The sequence below is a fragment of the Periophthalmus magnuspinnatus genome, chromosome 19 (genome assembly GCF_009829125.3).
Source record: "Periophthalmus magnuspinnatus isolate fPerMag1 chromosome 19, fPerMag1.2.pri, whole genome shotgun sequence".
NCBI classification, from domain to species: domain Eukaryota; kingdom Metazoa; phylum Chordata; class Actinopteri; order Gobiiformes; family Gobiidae; genus Periophthalmus; species Periophthalmus magnuspinnatus.
Window position 1 is genome coordinate 19,817,412 of NC_047144.1, and position 15,964 is coordinate 19,833,375.

General features: G+C 42.9%; 1 protein-coding gene across 1 annotated transcript in view; it reads right to left on the reverse strand.

Annotated features, from left to right (window-relative positions):
• Positions 1 to 997: 997 nt before the first annotated feature.
• The window catches only part of ankfn1 (ankyrin repeat and fibronectin type III domain containing 1), an 89,010-nt gene continuing 74,043 nt past the window's right edge, over positions 998 to 15,964 (reverse strand). The window contains exons 15-26 of the mRNA XM_033984280.2: positions 13,288 to 13,384; positions 11,744 to 11,876; positions 10,640 to 10,756; positions 10,074 to 10,289; positions 9,819 to 9,985; positions 8,622 to 8,796; positions 8,123 to 8,291; positions 6,368 to 6,534; positions 5,677 to 5,893; positions 4,247 to 4,442; positions 3,505 to 3,866; positions 998 to 1,387 (exon numbers count right to left, since the gene is read on the reverse strand). Of these exons, the coding sequence (XP_033840171.2) occupies positions 1,053 to 1,387; positions 3,505 to 3,866; positions 4,247 to 4,442; positions 5,677 to 5,893; positions 6,368 to 6,534; positions 8,123 to 8,291; positions 8,622 to 8,796; positions 9,819 to 9,985; positions 10,074 to 10,289; positions 10,640 to 10,756; positions 11,744 to 11,876; positions 13,288 to 13,384 (2,351 nt within the window). The 3' untranslated portion in view covers positions 998 to 1,052. The remainder of the gene's footprint in view (positions 1,388 to 3,504; positions 3,867 to 4,246; positions 4,443 to 5,676; positions 5,894 to 6,367; positions 6,535 to 8,122; positions 8,292 to 8,621; positions 8,797 to 9,818; positions 9,986 to 10,073; positions 10,290 to 10,639; positions 10,757 to 11,743; positions 11,877 to 13,287; positions 13,385 to 15,964) is intronic.

Genomic DNA, 15,964 nt, shown 5'->3' on the forward strand with positions numbered 1-15,964 from the left:
TCAGACAGGAGACAGCCTCGTTTTGTTGACTTTTGTGTGTTGTCTCTTATATTTTATTAGAGTGCAAACATGGCAGAGCTGCAGTAGGGGGCAGCACTGAGTCACATATCAAACCTGTTTCTGATCTTAGCTAATAATCCCTTAGACTTACACCCCTTTACCACCAAGTACTATTGGTGGTGCTAGTGCCGGTTCTGGGCTGGTCCCTTTTTCAGCAGCGGTTCTACAGTCTTCCAGTCAAAAAATGATGCTCTTAAAAACTGGGTCTGTCTCAGCATCAGTTACATTTGGGCCAGAAATGTGAACCAGCTCCGATGGAATATTGAACATAAAAATAAACATTATGGTCAGCAGTTACTAAAGGTTAGTAATGTAGAAGGTAAAACTATGTCAGCTTTAACAATACAGCAAAAGGTAGAGGGGAAAGCAAGGAAAAAACAAAACAAACGCTAACTGTTGGCTACTACCAAACAATACGTGGCTATGGTAACAAACATTAGCTCTTATTTGGTGAAAAACCAAACCAGCACAGCTCAGAACCAGCACCGACACCAACCTGCAACTGGCTCTGAACCAGCACCTCGGTGAAAAAGAGGTTTTATTGAGCTTTCTCAAGTCAACAGTTTGAGGCATCAATAATTAATGTAGTTACTGATAAAATAAAAACTTTAAAAATAAAGTCAAATAAATACTAATGGTCACTGGTCTTTCTCGTGGAGGGGACAGTGATGGGTGGAGGAGGAGTCAGGCTGTGTCAGCTTGTGCTGGGAGAGGGCTTTTATCAGAGCGTGCTGCTGAGTAGGGATGCACCGATCCAGCTTTTTCAGTAGTTCTGATACTGATTCCGATGCTTTAGTTTTACCCGATACCAACCTATACCAGAGCAGAGACTGAAAACAGCATTTATTTCCTTAAAATAAGACAAAACTGATCCAAATGTCCAGCAAATTTTTCAGTATGGGTGTTGATATCCGATACCAGTATCGGATCGGTGCATCCCTGCTGCGGGGGACAGGGGGGAGTGGGTGAGGAGAGCCTGAGGGAGGCTTGTATCAGAGCGTGCTGCTGAGGATCTCCTGCACTTGAGCGTTCGTTTGGTCGTCTGAGTCCACTTCCTGTGCAGCGGCGGCCATTGCTTCTCCAGGTCCTGCCCCTTCTGGGTCCTCCTTTGACTCCGCCCCCACCACCACAGAGACCCCGCCCCCTGTGAAGCCGTGGTCTTCTGTCACACAGGAGGTCTTGGTGCTTTTATCAGACTGTTCTTTAGAGGCGGGATTGCAGGAGGTCATTTTAGTAGCGTCGTCCATGAAGATGCGCCGGACGTGTGGGCGGGGCTCACGACGTCTCTTCTCCAGAACGCAGGAGGCATGGCTTATGTATGTCACCCCTGGAGACAAACATTTTGACAAACATTAACATGTTTAAAGGTCCTATATTACGCAAAATTGATGCAAAAGTGAGTTAAAGCCATGTTTAATGATGTTACCTCATCAAAAACAGACGTGGAGTTGTGCTTTGTTTCATTCACACATGTTTGAGTAATTCTTTGTTATAAGTCTGTCTAAAACTATCACCACTTCCATGTAGTGGTCGTTTTCAAGTTAACAGCTACATTTTATCTTTTGTTCAGTAAAAACAAAGTGGAGCAATTCTTGTATTATTACATAGCATCACAAGGTGGAACAGAATGTTTTCAGCCTGAGAGAAGAACTCAGGTTAAATATGCACATAAACACATGCTCCAGGAATGTTTTTGATGAGGGAATAACCTAATATGGGCCCTTTATACAGAACAAGAACCAAGCAAAGGGTCTGACCTGAGCCCAGGAGGTGAGACAGGGGGCGGGTTTTACATTATTGTGGGGGCAGTGGTTCCACCACCAACCAAACGGTTGCTGGTTCAAACCCCACGTAAACAAGAGTATATTGAGTTGTGCCTGAGCGCTCACGTTGCCTAATACAGTAGTGTCTTATCACCAGAGTGTGGAGTGAATAATCAGTGTTCCCACACTTTGCTTTAAATAATTTTCAGGACCATTAAATTATTTTTCTACTAAAGTGTCTAACCATACCGAGACCTAATACTATATCGACTTATGTTCAATACATGACAGATGGAATATATATAATATATATAATATTTATCATATGGACTTTTTTGATTGAGTGGTTGATTATTTTTCTGTACTACGGTATAAACTGTGGAGGGTTAAATTATGAACTATGACTCATTAGAGATACACAACAGGCTGAATCATACCTGTCCACAGTGATGCAAATGAATTACACAAAGCCAGAAGTCTGCAACCTTTAACACCCAAAGAGACATTTAGACCCGGTTTCCACGGGAATGAAAACACTAGGAGCCACAAATACTTTTTGATATCTAAAATGAAGATAATACTTTAATTTACCTTTGTATAATGGGACTGTAATGGGACTTCTACTCCTGAGGCGTGAACGGTGTTTGGTTTTAACATACGTACGCGGATCTAGAGATTTACAGGACTCCAAATGCATATTTCTTCATGTTTATGTAGGTGTCGGGGATTGCTGGTTTCCACGAGAGTGACGCATATTTTGAGCGACAAAAAATATTAAAATATAATTTTATTCTAATCTTTCAAGACCACAATAATCTTCCAGTTTAGAACTACAATAAAAAAGAACTACCGGTAACACAAATAAAATACACATCAATTAATACTTAGAACTTATTTTCCCAAGCCACGCAGAGCCGCAGTATAAGGATGAAATAGCCACGTGCGCTTAGTGGTGTTACCTTCAACACCCTCTCTCTGGATTGGCTCTTTGGTTGCCATGATACTCGTGGTCAGATTTCCAAACATGGAGCCCTGTGGATGACGTCACACTTCTTTATACAGAGTCGAGTGTAAACTCTGGTCTGGTTTGGTCTCATACCTGCCCCCCTTTCACTGGTGTCAGTCTGTTTGGTGTAAACTGTCTCTGATAGTCTCTCTGTCAGATCTATTGATACTTGACACGCTGGGGGTGTTCTACATGCATCTCTATGGTGGAATTTTCAGTAGTTACCATGGAGACACAATATACACATTAGCAAACACTGTCAAAAAAGTTAAGATCGTCAGTAAACTAAAAAAAAAAAACTAAAACGAAATTATTTAAACAGCATATTTTCAGGAGCCTGTGAAAACAAGTGTCCATGGTCCTGTTTAGGTGTTTGATTTTCAAAAAAAGGTGAGAGTGACTAACTGACAAACTGTTGGCTAATGCTAGCTAGCTTGTGACTAATGTTATGTGAGATTGTTTAACAGCACAAATCAGCTCACCTGTTGTAGTTCCAGCTAAGTCAGTTCTTTATGGCCAGATTATGTTACAATAAAGCTCAGACTGACGTCTAACTTGAGTAACAGAACTTCAGACAGAGCAGTGCCTACAGTTAGCTTCACACCCTTAGAAAATGTTGATGACATCGGCTGCAAAGTGCCAATAGTCAGGTCTGGTCTGGGTTTTGCCTCATACCTGGTCTCGTCTCACTGCTGTCGCTCTGTTTGGTGTAGACCCCCTCGGATAGCGCCCCCGTATGACTCTCTCCGCTCTGCGCTCTGATCCAGCGCTGGGGCCCACTGAAATACTGCCCCCTGTGGGAGCGTGAGAGCAGCTTACGTTTGGCTGGAGCAGTCAGAGGTTTGACGGGGTCAGAGAGGGACAGAAGCTCCAGTGTTTTAGAGGTGTCAGAGACGGAGGGGGAGAGGGGTGAGGGCAGGGGGGACAGAGGGGGGACAGACAGGTCTTTGGATGGAGGGAACAGTGGGAGGGCATCTGGTTTAGGGTCTCTGACAGAGGAGGGAGAAAGGTCTGAATCTGAGGGGCAGACGCTGTACCTGAAACACAGACGTGCAAAGAGTTAAAGATGTAACTTTTCTGCTTGTCTTTGTGGAGATGCTATTGTTTTGCCTGGAATGGCCCACAGTGTGGCATTATATGGTTTTGCATTTATTCAATAACAGGATTTATTGCTCATTTTTAGTCCTTTGAAAAACACTTATTTACAAATCTGACCAATAACTTGGCCCGGTGACATCATCTGCTTGTCAATAAAGAATAAGTTTAATACCATACTGTGGAACATTCCATGCAGACCAATAACATCTCCATGGAGATGAGCAGGTGTCATAAAAGTTACATATTTCAGCTTTACAGTGGATGTAACATGACTCAGTGACTCTCTGTATTCATGCCTCTCATGTGCACACTCAGTTACCTGAGGACGTCCGGTGCGCTGCCCCCTAGTGTCCGTGGGCGGGGCATGTCCGGGTGCTGGGCCTGATGGGATTGGAGGGAGGAGGGGGGAGAGCAGAGAGAGTCTCGGGGACTCAGGGGGTCACTGGAGTCATAGTCACTGTCTGTGGGTAAAAAGACTTCAGAGGAGCAGTCTTCATCTGAACAGAGCTGAGAATCTGAAAGAGAGAAGAAAGAGGAGGGTTAAAGAGAGAGAGAGGGAGAAAGAGGGAGAGAGGAGGGTTATAGAGAGAGAGGACAGAAAGAGGGAGAGAGGAGGGTTACAGAGAGAGAGAGAGAGAGAGAGAGAGGGAGAAAGAGGGAGAGAGGAGGGTTACAGAGAGAGAGAGAGAGAGAGGGAGAAAGACGGAGAGAGGAGGGTTACAGAGAGAGAGAGTGAGGAAGAGGGAGAGAGGAGGGTTATAGAGAGAGAGAGGGAGAGAGGAGGGTTATAGAGAGAGAGGACAGAAAGAGAAAGAGGAGGGTTAGAGAGAGAGAGAGGACAGAAAGAGGGAGAGAGAGGGGTTATAGAGAGAGAGAGAGAGGACAGAAAGAGGGAGAGAGGAGGGTTAAAGAGACAGAGAGGACAGAAAAAGGAGGGTTAGAGAGAGAGAGAGGACAGAAAGAGGGAGAGAGGAAGGTTACAGAGAGAGAGAGAGGGAGAGAGGAGGGTTATAGAGAGAGAGGACAGAAAAAAGAAGAGGAGGGTTAGAGAGAGAGAGAGGACAGAAAGGGGGAGAGAGGAGGGTTACAGAGAGAGAGAGGGAGAAAGAGGGAGAGAGGAGGGTTATAGAGAGAGAGGACAGAAAGAGGAAGAGGAGGGTTAGAGAGAGAGGACAGAAAGAGGGAGAGAGGAGGGTTAGAGAGAGAGAGAGGACAGAAAGAGGGAGAGAGGAGGGTTAGAGAGAGAGAGGACAGAAAGAGGAAGAGAGGAGGGTTACAGAGAGAGAGAGAGTACAGAAAGAGAGAGAGAGGAGGGTTATAGAGAAAGAGAGAGGACAAAAAGAGGGAGAGAGGAGGGTTAGAGAGAGAGGACAGAAAGAAGGAGAGGAGGGTTAGAGAGAGAGAGGGGACAGAAAGAGGGAGAGAGGAGGGTTAGAGAGAGAGAGGACAGAAAGAGGGACAGAGGACAGAAAGAGTGAGACAGGGAGAAAGAAAAGTTAAAGAGGGAGAGAGGAAGAAATGAGAGTTAGAAAGGGAGACAGATGAGCAAGGGCAAGAAGTTTCTGTTTTTGCTTTTCTGTAACCGACCGTCGCTACTGGAGTGGTCAAGACTAAAAGCCTTCATATTCCAAAATTGGAATGACCAAATATTTTAAAAACTAAAGTAAGTTTTGTTTGTAAAAATGTAAAAGGAGGATGATTTTGCAATGACATGAGTAGGACATAAGCAGTGATCAGTGCTGGACTTACCGGTGCCCGCCTGCCTCCTCCTGGGCTCTGGCGAAGGGGAGGGCGTGGGGAGGTAGTCCATGTTGGAGGAGGTGGAGTCACTCTTCTGTGTCTGATGTGTCTCTGTGTGGGAGGGCATCAGTGTTAAAAGGGAGACGCCTCCTTTGGGCTGTTTGTACCGAGCGAACTGCAGAGCATCAGTCAGCCACCGAAGGTCTCTCCTCATCTCATCCAACTGCTGCAAAGACAAGGCAGCGTCAACCCTCTGCATCATCCGATCATCCTCTGCTCCATCTGACCATCTCCTGTGCATCCTCTGACCCCCTCCTGAGCATCCTCTGCCCCTCTCCTAATCTCCATCTGACCCTTGCCTGATCATCCTCTGCTCCTCTGACCCTCTACTGGGCATCTGACACAATCTGACCCAACTCCACCACCTTCTCAGAGTACAGCCAGAACCCCAGAGCTTCAAACAAAGGGTTGTCAAAATATCGAAAATCAGATGCTAATCGATACTAAAACTAGTACTGAAACTAGATACTAATTTGAGCAGGTATCGATACTAAAACAGCCACACTAATAGGACAGAAATGAGCATTTTCTAAATAGCTCTAGAATGATCTTGACCTGTGTATCCACTGACCCTCTCCTGTGCACCTTCTGCTCCTCTGACTCTCACCTCTACATCATCTGACCCTCTCCTCCTCTGTACCTGTATGTAGTCGAGGACAGTCTGGTGCCTCTGCTTGGCCGTGGACACCTCAGTATCTGTGATGGCTTCTCTCAGAGCTTGTTGAGTGATCAGAGAGTCCAGGTCGAGCAGAGAGGAGAGGCGACAGTACAGACTGATCAGACGCTCCTTGTACGAACACAGGTGGACTGAGAGAGGGAAAGAGGGAGAGAGAGGTGACTATAAAGAAAAGGTTAAAAAATTTAAGAAAGTCAGATTGTATTTTGAGAACAATGGGGCATATTTACTGAGCCAGGTGCTAAATTACAAGTGCAAACTGAAAAATTGCATGTGCTGGTTGTGGGCATGTTGCACCTGATTTACCATTAGAAACTGTGTCTTATTCCTGCTGGAGCTCTAAAATGTAAATGAAAGTTTAGTGCCAGAGCAAAAGAAATGCAGTTTCTGCTCTCTGCACAGGCCTACAGAATCATGACTTTGACACATGCTCACTGCTATGCCTTTGTGTAGATTTGTCTTCATTCATTGAATAGTTAAAACTAGCTGCAATTTCCCAATTTTTTTATCATCAGCTTTACACCGTGGTCATGGTAGATATATGCCTGTAGTCAGACAAGCCTCATGCTCATCACCCAGCCTCATCCAGAGCTAAATCCAAAGGTGCGTAACAAAGAAACAACTGATGCGCGTACACAAAAGACATGTTTGGAAACCCAGGCTGAATTAGTGGGAGAAAAAGTGCATCAACAAAGACCATCACAAACTATGTGGACGTCTTGTCTCTGCTGTCAGGACTTTAGCCTTAAACAGAGGCGTATTTTCTTGGACAGGACAGCTGCTGAGATGCTCGCCTCTTTTGTGGATTACGGGGAACTTGGCCAAAGTGTGACGTTTTTGCTCTTGCAGTCTTGATAAATCAAGCAGTGCCCGCTAAACAACATCACTTGCCTTTGTCCTTCTATTTGTGCATTTTGGCCAAAATGTTTTGCATATTCATTTGGTCCCAGCAGAAAAATCTGCTCTGCGTCTGTAAAGCGTTCATAAGCTTTTTAGTCTCAAAAGCGTTCAAAGTATTCAGGACGTGCGCAAACTCTTAGTAAATATACCCCTTAATATTTCAGCTCAAAACTGGTTCTATCAGAGTAAAACAGGTTTTACTAAGGTCTATTCTAAGATCTAACCAGGGCCTGTTCCACCAAAGACTCTCATTTAAGCCACAGTCTCAGGTCTCATATTTTGTGGTCCTTGTGGCTCCATAAAGGACTAAACCAGGTCTAAACGAGGACTGAACCAGGTTTAAACCAGGTCTAAATGAGGACTACACCAGGACTAATCCAGTTTCAGTTTCTTTAGTTTCAGTAATATAATGGATATTTCATTTTACATAACTTGTTGGTGCTATGATCCAAACAGGTAGATATATTTGCTCAATACATGCATCCATTTACATTACCTCTTGTACACTTTTAAAAATCTGTAATATTACATCTTTAACTTTAACAACAAAGACATAGTAGCCGTCTGCAATGGAGTGTGACAATTTCTTTTTAAATGCAAATAAAAAATTGAATGTTTTCCTTACCGATATTAGTCCATACTTGCCCCTGGATTAAAACAAGGTTAAACCAGGACTAAATCTGGACTAAACCAGGACTAAACCAAGACTAAACCAGGACTGAACTAGGACTGAACTAGGACTAAACCAGGACAAAACCAGGACTAGAGAGAGACTTTGGTGGAGTATTTTTCTGGTCAGAAACAGGTCTTGAGTTGTACCGAGCTCAAACATCTGCAGAGGGAGATGGAGGAAGCCAGACAGAGGGCAGAGTGGGTTGGTCTGTCCCGGGGCTGAGCAGACATCATCGGCTGCAGGACACAGGAGCAGGAAGGACACGCCATGACCCAACTCCACCACCTCCTCAGAGTACAATCGGAACCCCCGAGCCTGAAACACAAGAGAGGCAGGGCATCTGACAAGATCTGACACACAGGGAGGACGTCTGACACAGTCCAACACAGATGGAACCACCCAGCCTGAAAGAGTCTAGAGTCCATCCATCTTCTTCCGCTTATCCGGGGCCGGGTCGCGGTGGCAGCAGTCTAAGCAGGGACTCCCAAATTTCCCTCACCCCAGACACACTGGGGGGACTACACGCTGGAGGGACTATGTCTCTCGGCTGGCCTGGGAATGCCTTGGGATCCCACCGGAGGAGCTGGAGGATGTGTCTGGGGTGAGGGAAGAGTCTAGAGTTTCCAAATATATCGAAAAACAGACCTGGTTCAGGGGCAGGTTGATGGTCTTCAGGAGAGTCTTTATCGCCGTCTGGAGTTCGTAGTACAGCAGAGGAGAGTGGCTTTGGGAAGTAAGACCCGCCTCCTGAGCCTCTCCACCAATCAGAGCCGAGTCTGAGGAGGATGCCGCCAAACTCTGGATCCACTCCCACTCCTCCCTGAAAACCAGAGACCAGGGTCAGACCAGGCCTCAGACCAGGACTCGGGCCAGGGCTCGGGCCAGAAAAATATTGATAATATTGTGAATGTTGTCTTAAAGATATGCAAAATTTGAACATTTAGTTTATATCTTGAGTATATATTTTAAATAAAAGTCCTGGTTTAGCCCTGTTTTAGTCCTGGTTTAGCTCTGGTTTAGTCCTGGTTTAGCCCTGGGTTAGTCCTGGTTTAGTCCTGGTTTAGCTGTGGTTTAGTCCTGGTTTAGCCCTGGTTTAGTCCTGTTTTTAGCCCTGGTTTAGTCCTGATTTAGCCCTGGTTTAGTACTGGTTTAGCCCTAGTTTAGTCCAGGTTTAGCCCTGTTTTAGAATTGGGTTAGTCCTGGTTTAGTCCTGGTTTAGTCCTGGTTTAGTCCTGGTTTAGTCCTGGTTTAGTCCTGGTTTAGTCCTGGTTTAGCCCTGGTTTAGCCCTGGTTTAGCCCTGGTTTAGCCCTGGTTTAGTCCTGGTTGGATAATTCTTTTGCAATGAAATCCTTTTGCCTTTGTCCGAATGAACTGAAGGTTGAATAGTTCATGTGCTTCTTTACTTAAATAAAGGTTTAAGGAGCCTTTAGTCCATTTTTTGTGTCAGGAAATAAGTCTCTGTAATATAAAAATGAAACCTATCCACTCTTTTCTAACATTTTGAGCCTTGAGAGTTGGTTGTGTAACTAAAACACTAAAACAGATTATAACACAGAGCTCACAAAAGGAAACAAGGTGAAGAGATTCTGCAGAAGAATGAGAGAAAAATATCACAGTCTGGTTTGTGAAGAAAATATCACTTTTATACCAAGCCTTTCATTTACAGGTGAAGTGAGCTGCTAAAGGACACAACAGCAGTATTCTAGAAACTAGGTAATAACTGGGAACCTGTGGTTAGTGGGCAAATACTGTACGTACTGAGCCACCGCTGCCTTGTGATGGAGCAGTTTTAAGGATTTTTATAGCAGCAGTAACTGTAGTAGTAGAAGTAGTGCATGTACCTGGACACATTACTGTTGTCTCGTACTCTGGCGTGGCACAGCATGTTGGGGTTCCGCTGCGACACCAGGACTCTGATCTGATCCACAGAGGAGCTGAGTTTGAGGTAGCCCAGGTACAGACCAGAAGAGAGACGGTACGAGCTGCGACGCTGGTACGACAGAATGTCCTACAGAGAGAGGAGTAGGATGGAGAAAAAAAAAAGTGTTTTTTGCCACTGGATGGGACAAGTGAAGCTCCACCAGTCTACAACTTACCTGCATAGTGATGATAAGTATGTCCAGAGCATACGGTTCCTCAGGTGTAGACAGACTCTTCCTCTGGCTCTGTAGTTTGGTGACCGCGGTCCACTTCCCGTTGAAGGCGGAGCTCTGAGAGTCCAACTCCCTGACGGTGACCAGCAGCACGTTTCCATGGCGATCTTTAATGGGCTCAAAATGGACACGACCCAGGTTATGTGTGCCCAACAGGTTCTGAGGAGAAAAAAGAGGATCAGACAAGGATCAGACCAGGACTAAACCATGACTAAACCAGGACTAAACCAAGGACCCAAGTTATGTGTGCCCAACAAGTTCTGAGGAGAAAGAGTAAGCACAGTATAGTAGGAGCAGATTGTAGATATTTATATTAGCAGTAGCAGCGGTAGTATTAGTAGTAGCGGCAGTATTGGTAGCAGTAGTTCCATTACCTGCATATGAGCAATAGTAAACTATGTGTTTATAATAGTAGTAATAGTAATATTTGCAGTATTTATAGTACCTACATATGTACTTCTGCAGGGAGCATTGGACAGTACTAGTGGTATTTATAGTAGTAGTATTACCTGCATATGCGCCGCTGCAGTGAGCATCTTGTGTCTGGTTTGCAGAGTGGAGGAAGATGACATGGACACAGACATGCTCTGCCTCAGCCACCGCACATCCTCCCACATACACGACAGCTGCAGGAAAATAATGACATACAAACAATAATAAATAGACTTCAAACCAAAGTCTCCCACAGACACAGCAGAGGCGCAGAGAAAAATATACAGAAATAATAATAAATGATAACTATCTAACTATAGTCTCTCATATACAGTACAAGACAGCTACAGCAAACAAAACAAGTCATAACCACAATACAATTCATACTTTGAAGTGGCATCATGCTAGGGGTGTTCTACATGTATCTCTGTGGTGGAATGTTCCAGCAGGTACAGGGGAGACACAGCGCAGAGATTATCAAACATTGTCAAATTAGTTTTAAGATGGACGGAAAACAAAATGGATTCAAACAGCACATGCTTAGAAGCCTGCGATCAATACACACGCTCCTGTTTTAGGTGTTTGATTTTTCAACAAAAGGCGAGAGTGACTGTAATGTTATTTGAGAGGGGTCAGATTGGATTAAAACAAAGCTCAGATTAAAGTCTAATAGAGCCTCAAAATGAGCACAACCTGTGCTCAGAATCACACCCCCAAGAAATGTTGATGATATCACCTGCAAAGTATCAATATAAGGGACAATATAATATAAGGACAGCTGCAGAATCACACAGAAATAACAGTGTAAGGATCCCACAAAGCAGCGCCGCAGAATTACCCACATATTTAAATCAAACTGAGGAATAAGAAAAAACAGGTTTCACAGTTAATCATTAGACAGAAGATTATATAAGATAAATTCACACATTTGAAGTTTTGGATTAAATCTCATCCAAATAAATGTCTATTCTGCAAAGCTTGGTTAGAATGCCCCGGTTGAAACAGTTATGATTATGAGAGTGGTTGTTCTGTCTCCAGCAGACAGTCTGCTCCTATACCTGTGCTTGTGTCCCTGGTTTGAAAGTTGATGGTTTGGGCACAGATATTTCCTGGGATCACTACATAATAGGTTTAAATGTGTTATACAGTGTTTTTTTTTTTAGATATTGAAGTGTTCAGACCTTAGTAAACCAGAGGAAGTCCTGCATGAGTGAGCTGCCGAAGCAGTCATCCACCTCCACGATGGGGACGTGGTCCTCAGGCGTGAGGAGCAGAGAGTCTCTGTGGTACAGGACTGTGGCCAGGTATACTCCTCTGAAATATACAGGTAAATATATACAGGTATGAATACTACAGATGGAATTTTGTGAGTGAGAAAAATGTGGTGCCATTGTCACATACAGTGAGACGGTAATGAAAACTGTGTGAAAGAATACTGACATGATGAGAAATACAGCAATATAACCTTATAGATATTTGTGTATCCTGCCATTTATTAAAATATATGTTACAGATTTCAGGATTCAATTTAACCTTCATGGATTTGCTTTTCTATCACAAGAGTATGTTTATATGAATAAATACAGAATGATTAAACTGTAGAATAAGGCCAATGAATATGGCTCACACGGATGTTGCTTAAAATTCACGATACATCAGCTACACCTTACAGATTTGTGGCACATCGTTGAAAAAAAACTTAACATTGCATGAAAAGTATATTAAGTTGGAATAAAATATTATACACTGCCACACTCATGTTATTTTCTGCTAGGTCTGATTTTGACCAGGCCCCCATAACCTCCTAAAATCTCAAACATTTTAAAACATCCAAGACTCAAATTTCACTCAAGTAATATCTGTTATAAATGTGGACTGTGCAGAGTTTGAAGCAAGGTTAAGTTGAATTTTTATCCTGAAACCTTCACCTGGAATCGCCCCAAATGCATTTTATGGCCAAAAGAGTGAGAATTCTATCAGTTGCTTTGGGGTATGGAATGTTAATTCTGTTGTAGCAGGTGACCTGTTTGACAACAATACACAAACCCCTATAAGGTCACATGGCTGTATTTCTCATCGTGTCAGCATTCTTTTACAGTTTTCATTACTGTGTCACACTGTATGTGACTATAGCACCACTTTTTACTCACTCACAACATTCCAAAAAAGGGGGTTTTGGGACTCCTTAGACCAAATGGGGCTAACTTGAAACAGAAGACCCCAAAATTGTAATGGTGTGCTACAAGTGTTACCACTACGAGTACTACTAGTACAACCACTACTGACAAATTTTCTCTTGAAAGCAGCTCCATGCTCAAAGATTTAATTCCAAGAAGTGTGAACTTTAAGAAGAAGCAAATGACTTTCGTTACCTTTTAAACGCAATATAAACATAGAGTTGACAATATGCCATTATTTAATGCCATAAAGTGGAACATTTTAATCTGAAATCTAAACTTTAAACTAATCCAAGAATCCCATGCATTTCAGAACAGGTGTGTAGAGATCTAAACTACAGGGTAAGCAGGTTTTATGCAGAATAAAACCCCATGGTTGTAGAGGTCTAAACTACAAGGACACAATTTTTCTATAAGTAGAAAATGTTTTTTTTTTTTTTTTTGCAGAGGTCTAATTAATACAGTAATACAGTGCAACATATGCTTTTCTGATGATATAAGAGAGTTCTGTAATGATACAAATAAATGTATTGAGTTTTGATACTGACCTTTTGAGCGTCTTAATGAACTTGTTGGAGCTGAATAGATGTTTTAAACTTCTGGACACAGACTGCTTCCTGCTCGGGTTTTGCAGCTTGGATGAATCTGAAAAATGTGAAAAATAAATAAAATAAAATAAGTTAAATTCATTAACCCAGATTAAACTTAGCCTTGTTTAACTGTGATGTAACTGTTGACACAGTCCTTTGTGTTCTTTAGATAGAAACAGCATTATGAAACACACCTGCCTTGAACTGTCTGCACAGCTCAAAGCTTTACACAGAAGAATCACAAGAGAAATGTGTCTCAGAGAATGTTCCCTGAGCAGTCACGCTTTTGTACCAATTTATTCAATCCACAGATCTGAACTAGAGATCGACCCATATGAGTTTTTTTCATGGTGATATCGATTGTTTAGAATCCAGATTAACCAATAGCCGATAAACTTTGATGATATTTTTGGGCTGATATGTAAGGAAGATTTTGAGCATTTTCCCCAAATTATTCAATCTGAAATAACTACAAACCCTGTTTTTCTACAAAATGGATAAAAAAGCAGTATAACCACATTTTGTGCAGTGTTCTCTTCACATTATAGTGTTCAAACAAAGCTTTATGTGTAATGTTTAGGCAGCTGGTTGATCCAAACAAAATATCGGCCTCAGCTGGAGATTTAAGGTGAACAGCCAATATGCCAAAAACTGCAAACATTTTCACCAATCTGTAATCTAAACTCTAATGAGCAGCTTTAGTGTTCACACATCACTTTGGCTGCACAAAAACGGTATCTATCGATACTGGCATTTGACATTGACGTCAATCCTGGAAAATGTGCTGGATCCGATATTGGCTTCTAAATATTTGTACATGCAGTATCCTGGTTGGTATGAATTTACTGTAATGTTGATGTAATAAGACTGTTTACTGGTCTTGGTATTCAGCCCAGAAAGCCTCATAATGTTTGAGCATTTATTTATACAAAGTTATTCTGTAGTTACTTATGTATTAATGCATTTGGATCAGTATGGTCTCATTTTATTTTTGGGGTATAGGACATAAACAATTTTCAGTCTCGGCACTGGTATCGGTTGATATCGGCAGTGTAGTTATTATTCATTCACACACAGGCACAGTGGGTGAAGTGTCTGGCCTGACGACACAACTGCAGCATGCAGTGTGTCCAGCTCCTCTGATCTCTTGTGTGACTGGAGCCTCTGCTGGAGCCTGTGCCACTCCTTTGTGTTCCCCATAGAGTTCTTTTTCTGAAATGGCAATGGCTGCCATTAAAGTGGAGGGTTTCAGTTTGAGCTTTTGTCCATGTCGCTTGTTCTTGAAATGCATTCTGGGTAAGACAGGAGGTTAAACTGTAGAGAGATGACCTTTGGCCAATCACAGCACTGTGTTTCAGAGGAGAAGGAGAAGGAAAATGGCCACCACAGCAGCAGTGATGTAAAATGTATTAGTCAGTCTTCTTACCAAACCATTTGTGCTTCAGGATTTACAAAGAAGTGGTACAAGATTTTTTTTAATTTTTTCTTTGAGTACATTTTAAGTAGCAGTAGTGGTAGTAGTAGCAGCATTAGTTGTAGTAATAGTCCATTAAAATCACAACATAAATGATCATAAATAATCATCATCAAAGTAAAAGTGCAGAGTTAAAACCTTTCAGTCATATGCACAGATAAACAGAACCGTTTTGAGCCTGGATTTAAACATTGTCAAAGTAGAGGCCTGTCTCACATCAGGAAGACTGTTCCAGGTTTTAGCTGCATAAAACTGAAATTCTGATTCCCCATGTTTAGTCCTGACTCTGGGCACCAGCAGGAGGCCAGTCCCTGAAGTCCTCAGACATGTCAGAGATGTACTTTGGTGCTAGGCCATGGAAAGACCTGTACACAAGCAGAGCTGCTTTAAAGTGTATTCAGGACTTATGTGCTGGTACTTCCTAGTTCTAGTCAGGACCCGAGCAGCAGTGTTCTGAATGTACTGCAGGTGTCTTAAGGCTCGTTTGGAGAGGCCAGTGAGCAGGACGTTACAGTCGTCTGACCTACTGGAGACAAATGCAGGATAAGTCTCTCCAAGTCTGGTTTTGACAGTATACATTTGATTTTTGCAATATTTTTAAATGGTAAAAAGCTGCAAATGTTATTGATTTGATGTGGCTGTTAATAATAATGAGTCCATTATTACCCCTAGATTTCAACTCTGATTTGAAGGTTTTGGAGAGAGTCTGGAGGTGACTGCTGGCACTTTGTGTTTTTGTGGGCCAAAGACTATGACTTCAGTCTTGTCTGAGTTTATCTGTCAAAAGTTGTTTCACATCCACACACTGATCTGTTGATGCAGTGAGTGAATCCACTGGTCCATATTCACCTGCTGCAGTGAGACATAGATCTGAGTGTCATCTGCAGAGTTGTGGTAGGACACATTGTTGCTGAGTATTAACTGGCCTAATGGCAGCATGTAGAGATTGAACAACAGGGGTCCCAGGATTGACCCTTGGGGTACCCCACAATTCAGGGGCACCTTAGCTGAGACATATTTTCCAATTTCAACTAAGTACTCCCTGTTTTCTAGATAGGACTTGAACCAGTTTAGTGCCGTACCAGAGATGCCCACCCAGTCCTCCAGTCTCTGTAAGAGGATCCCATGATCCACAGTGTCAAAGGCAGCACTCAGATCTAA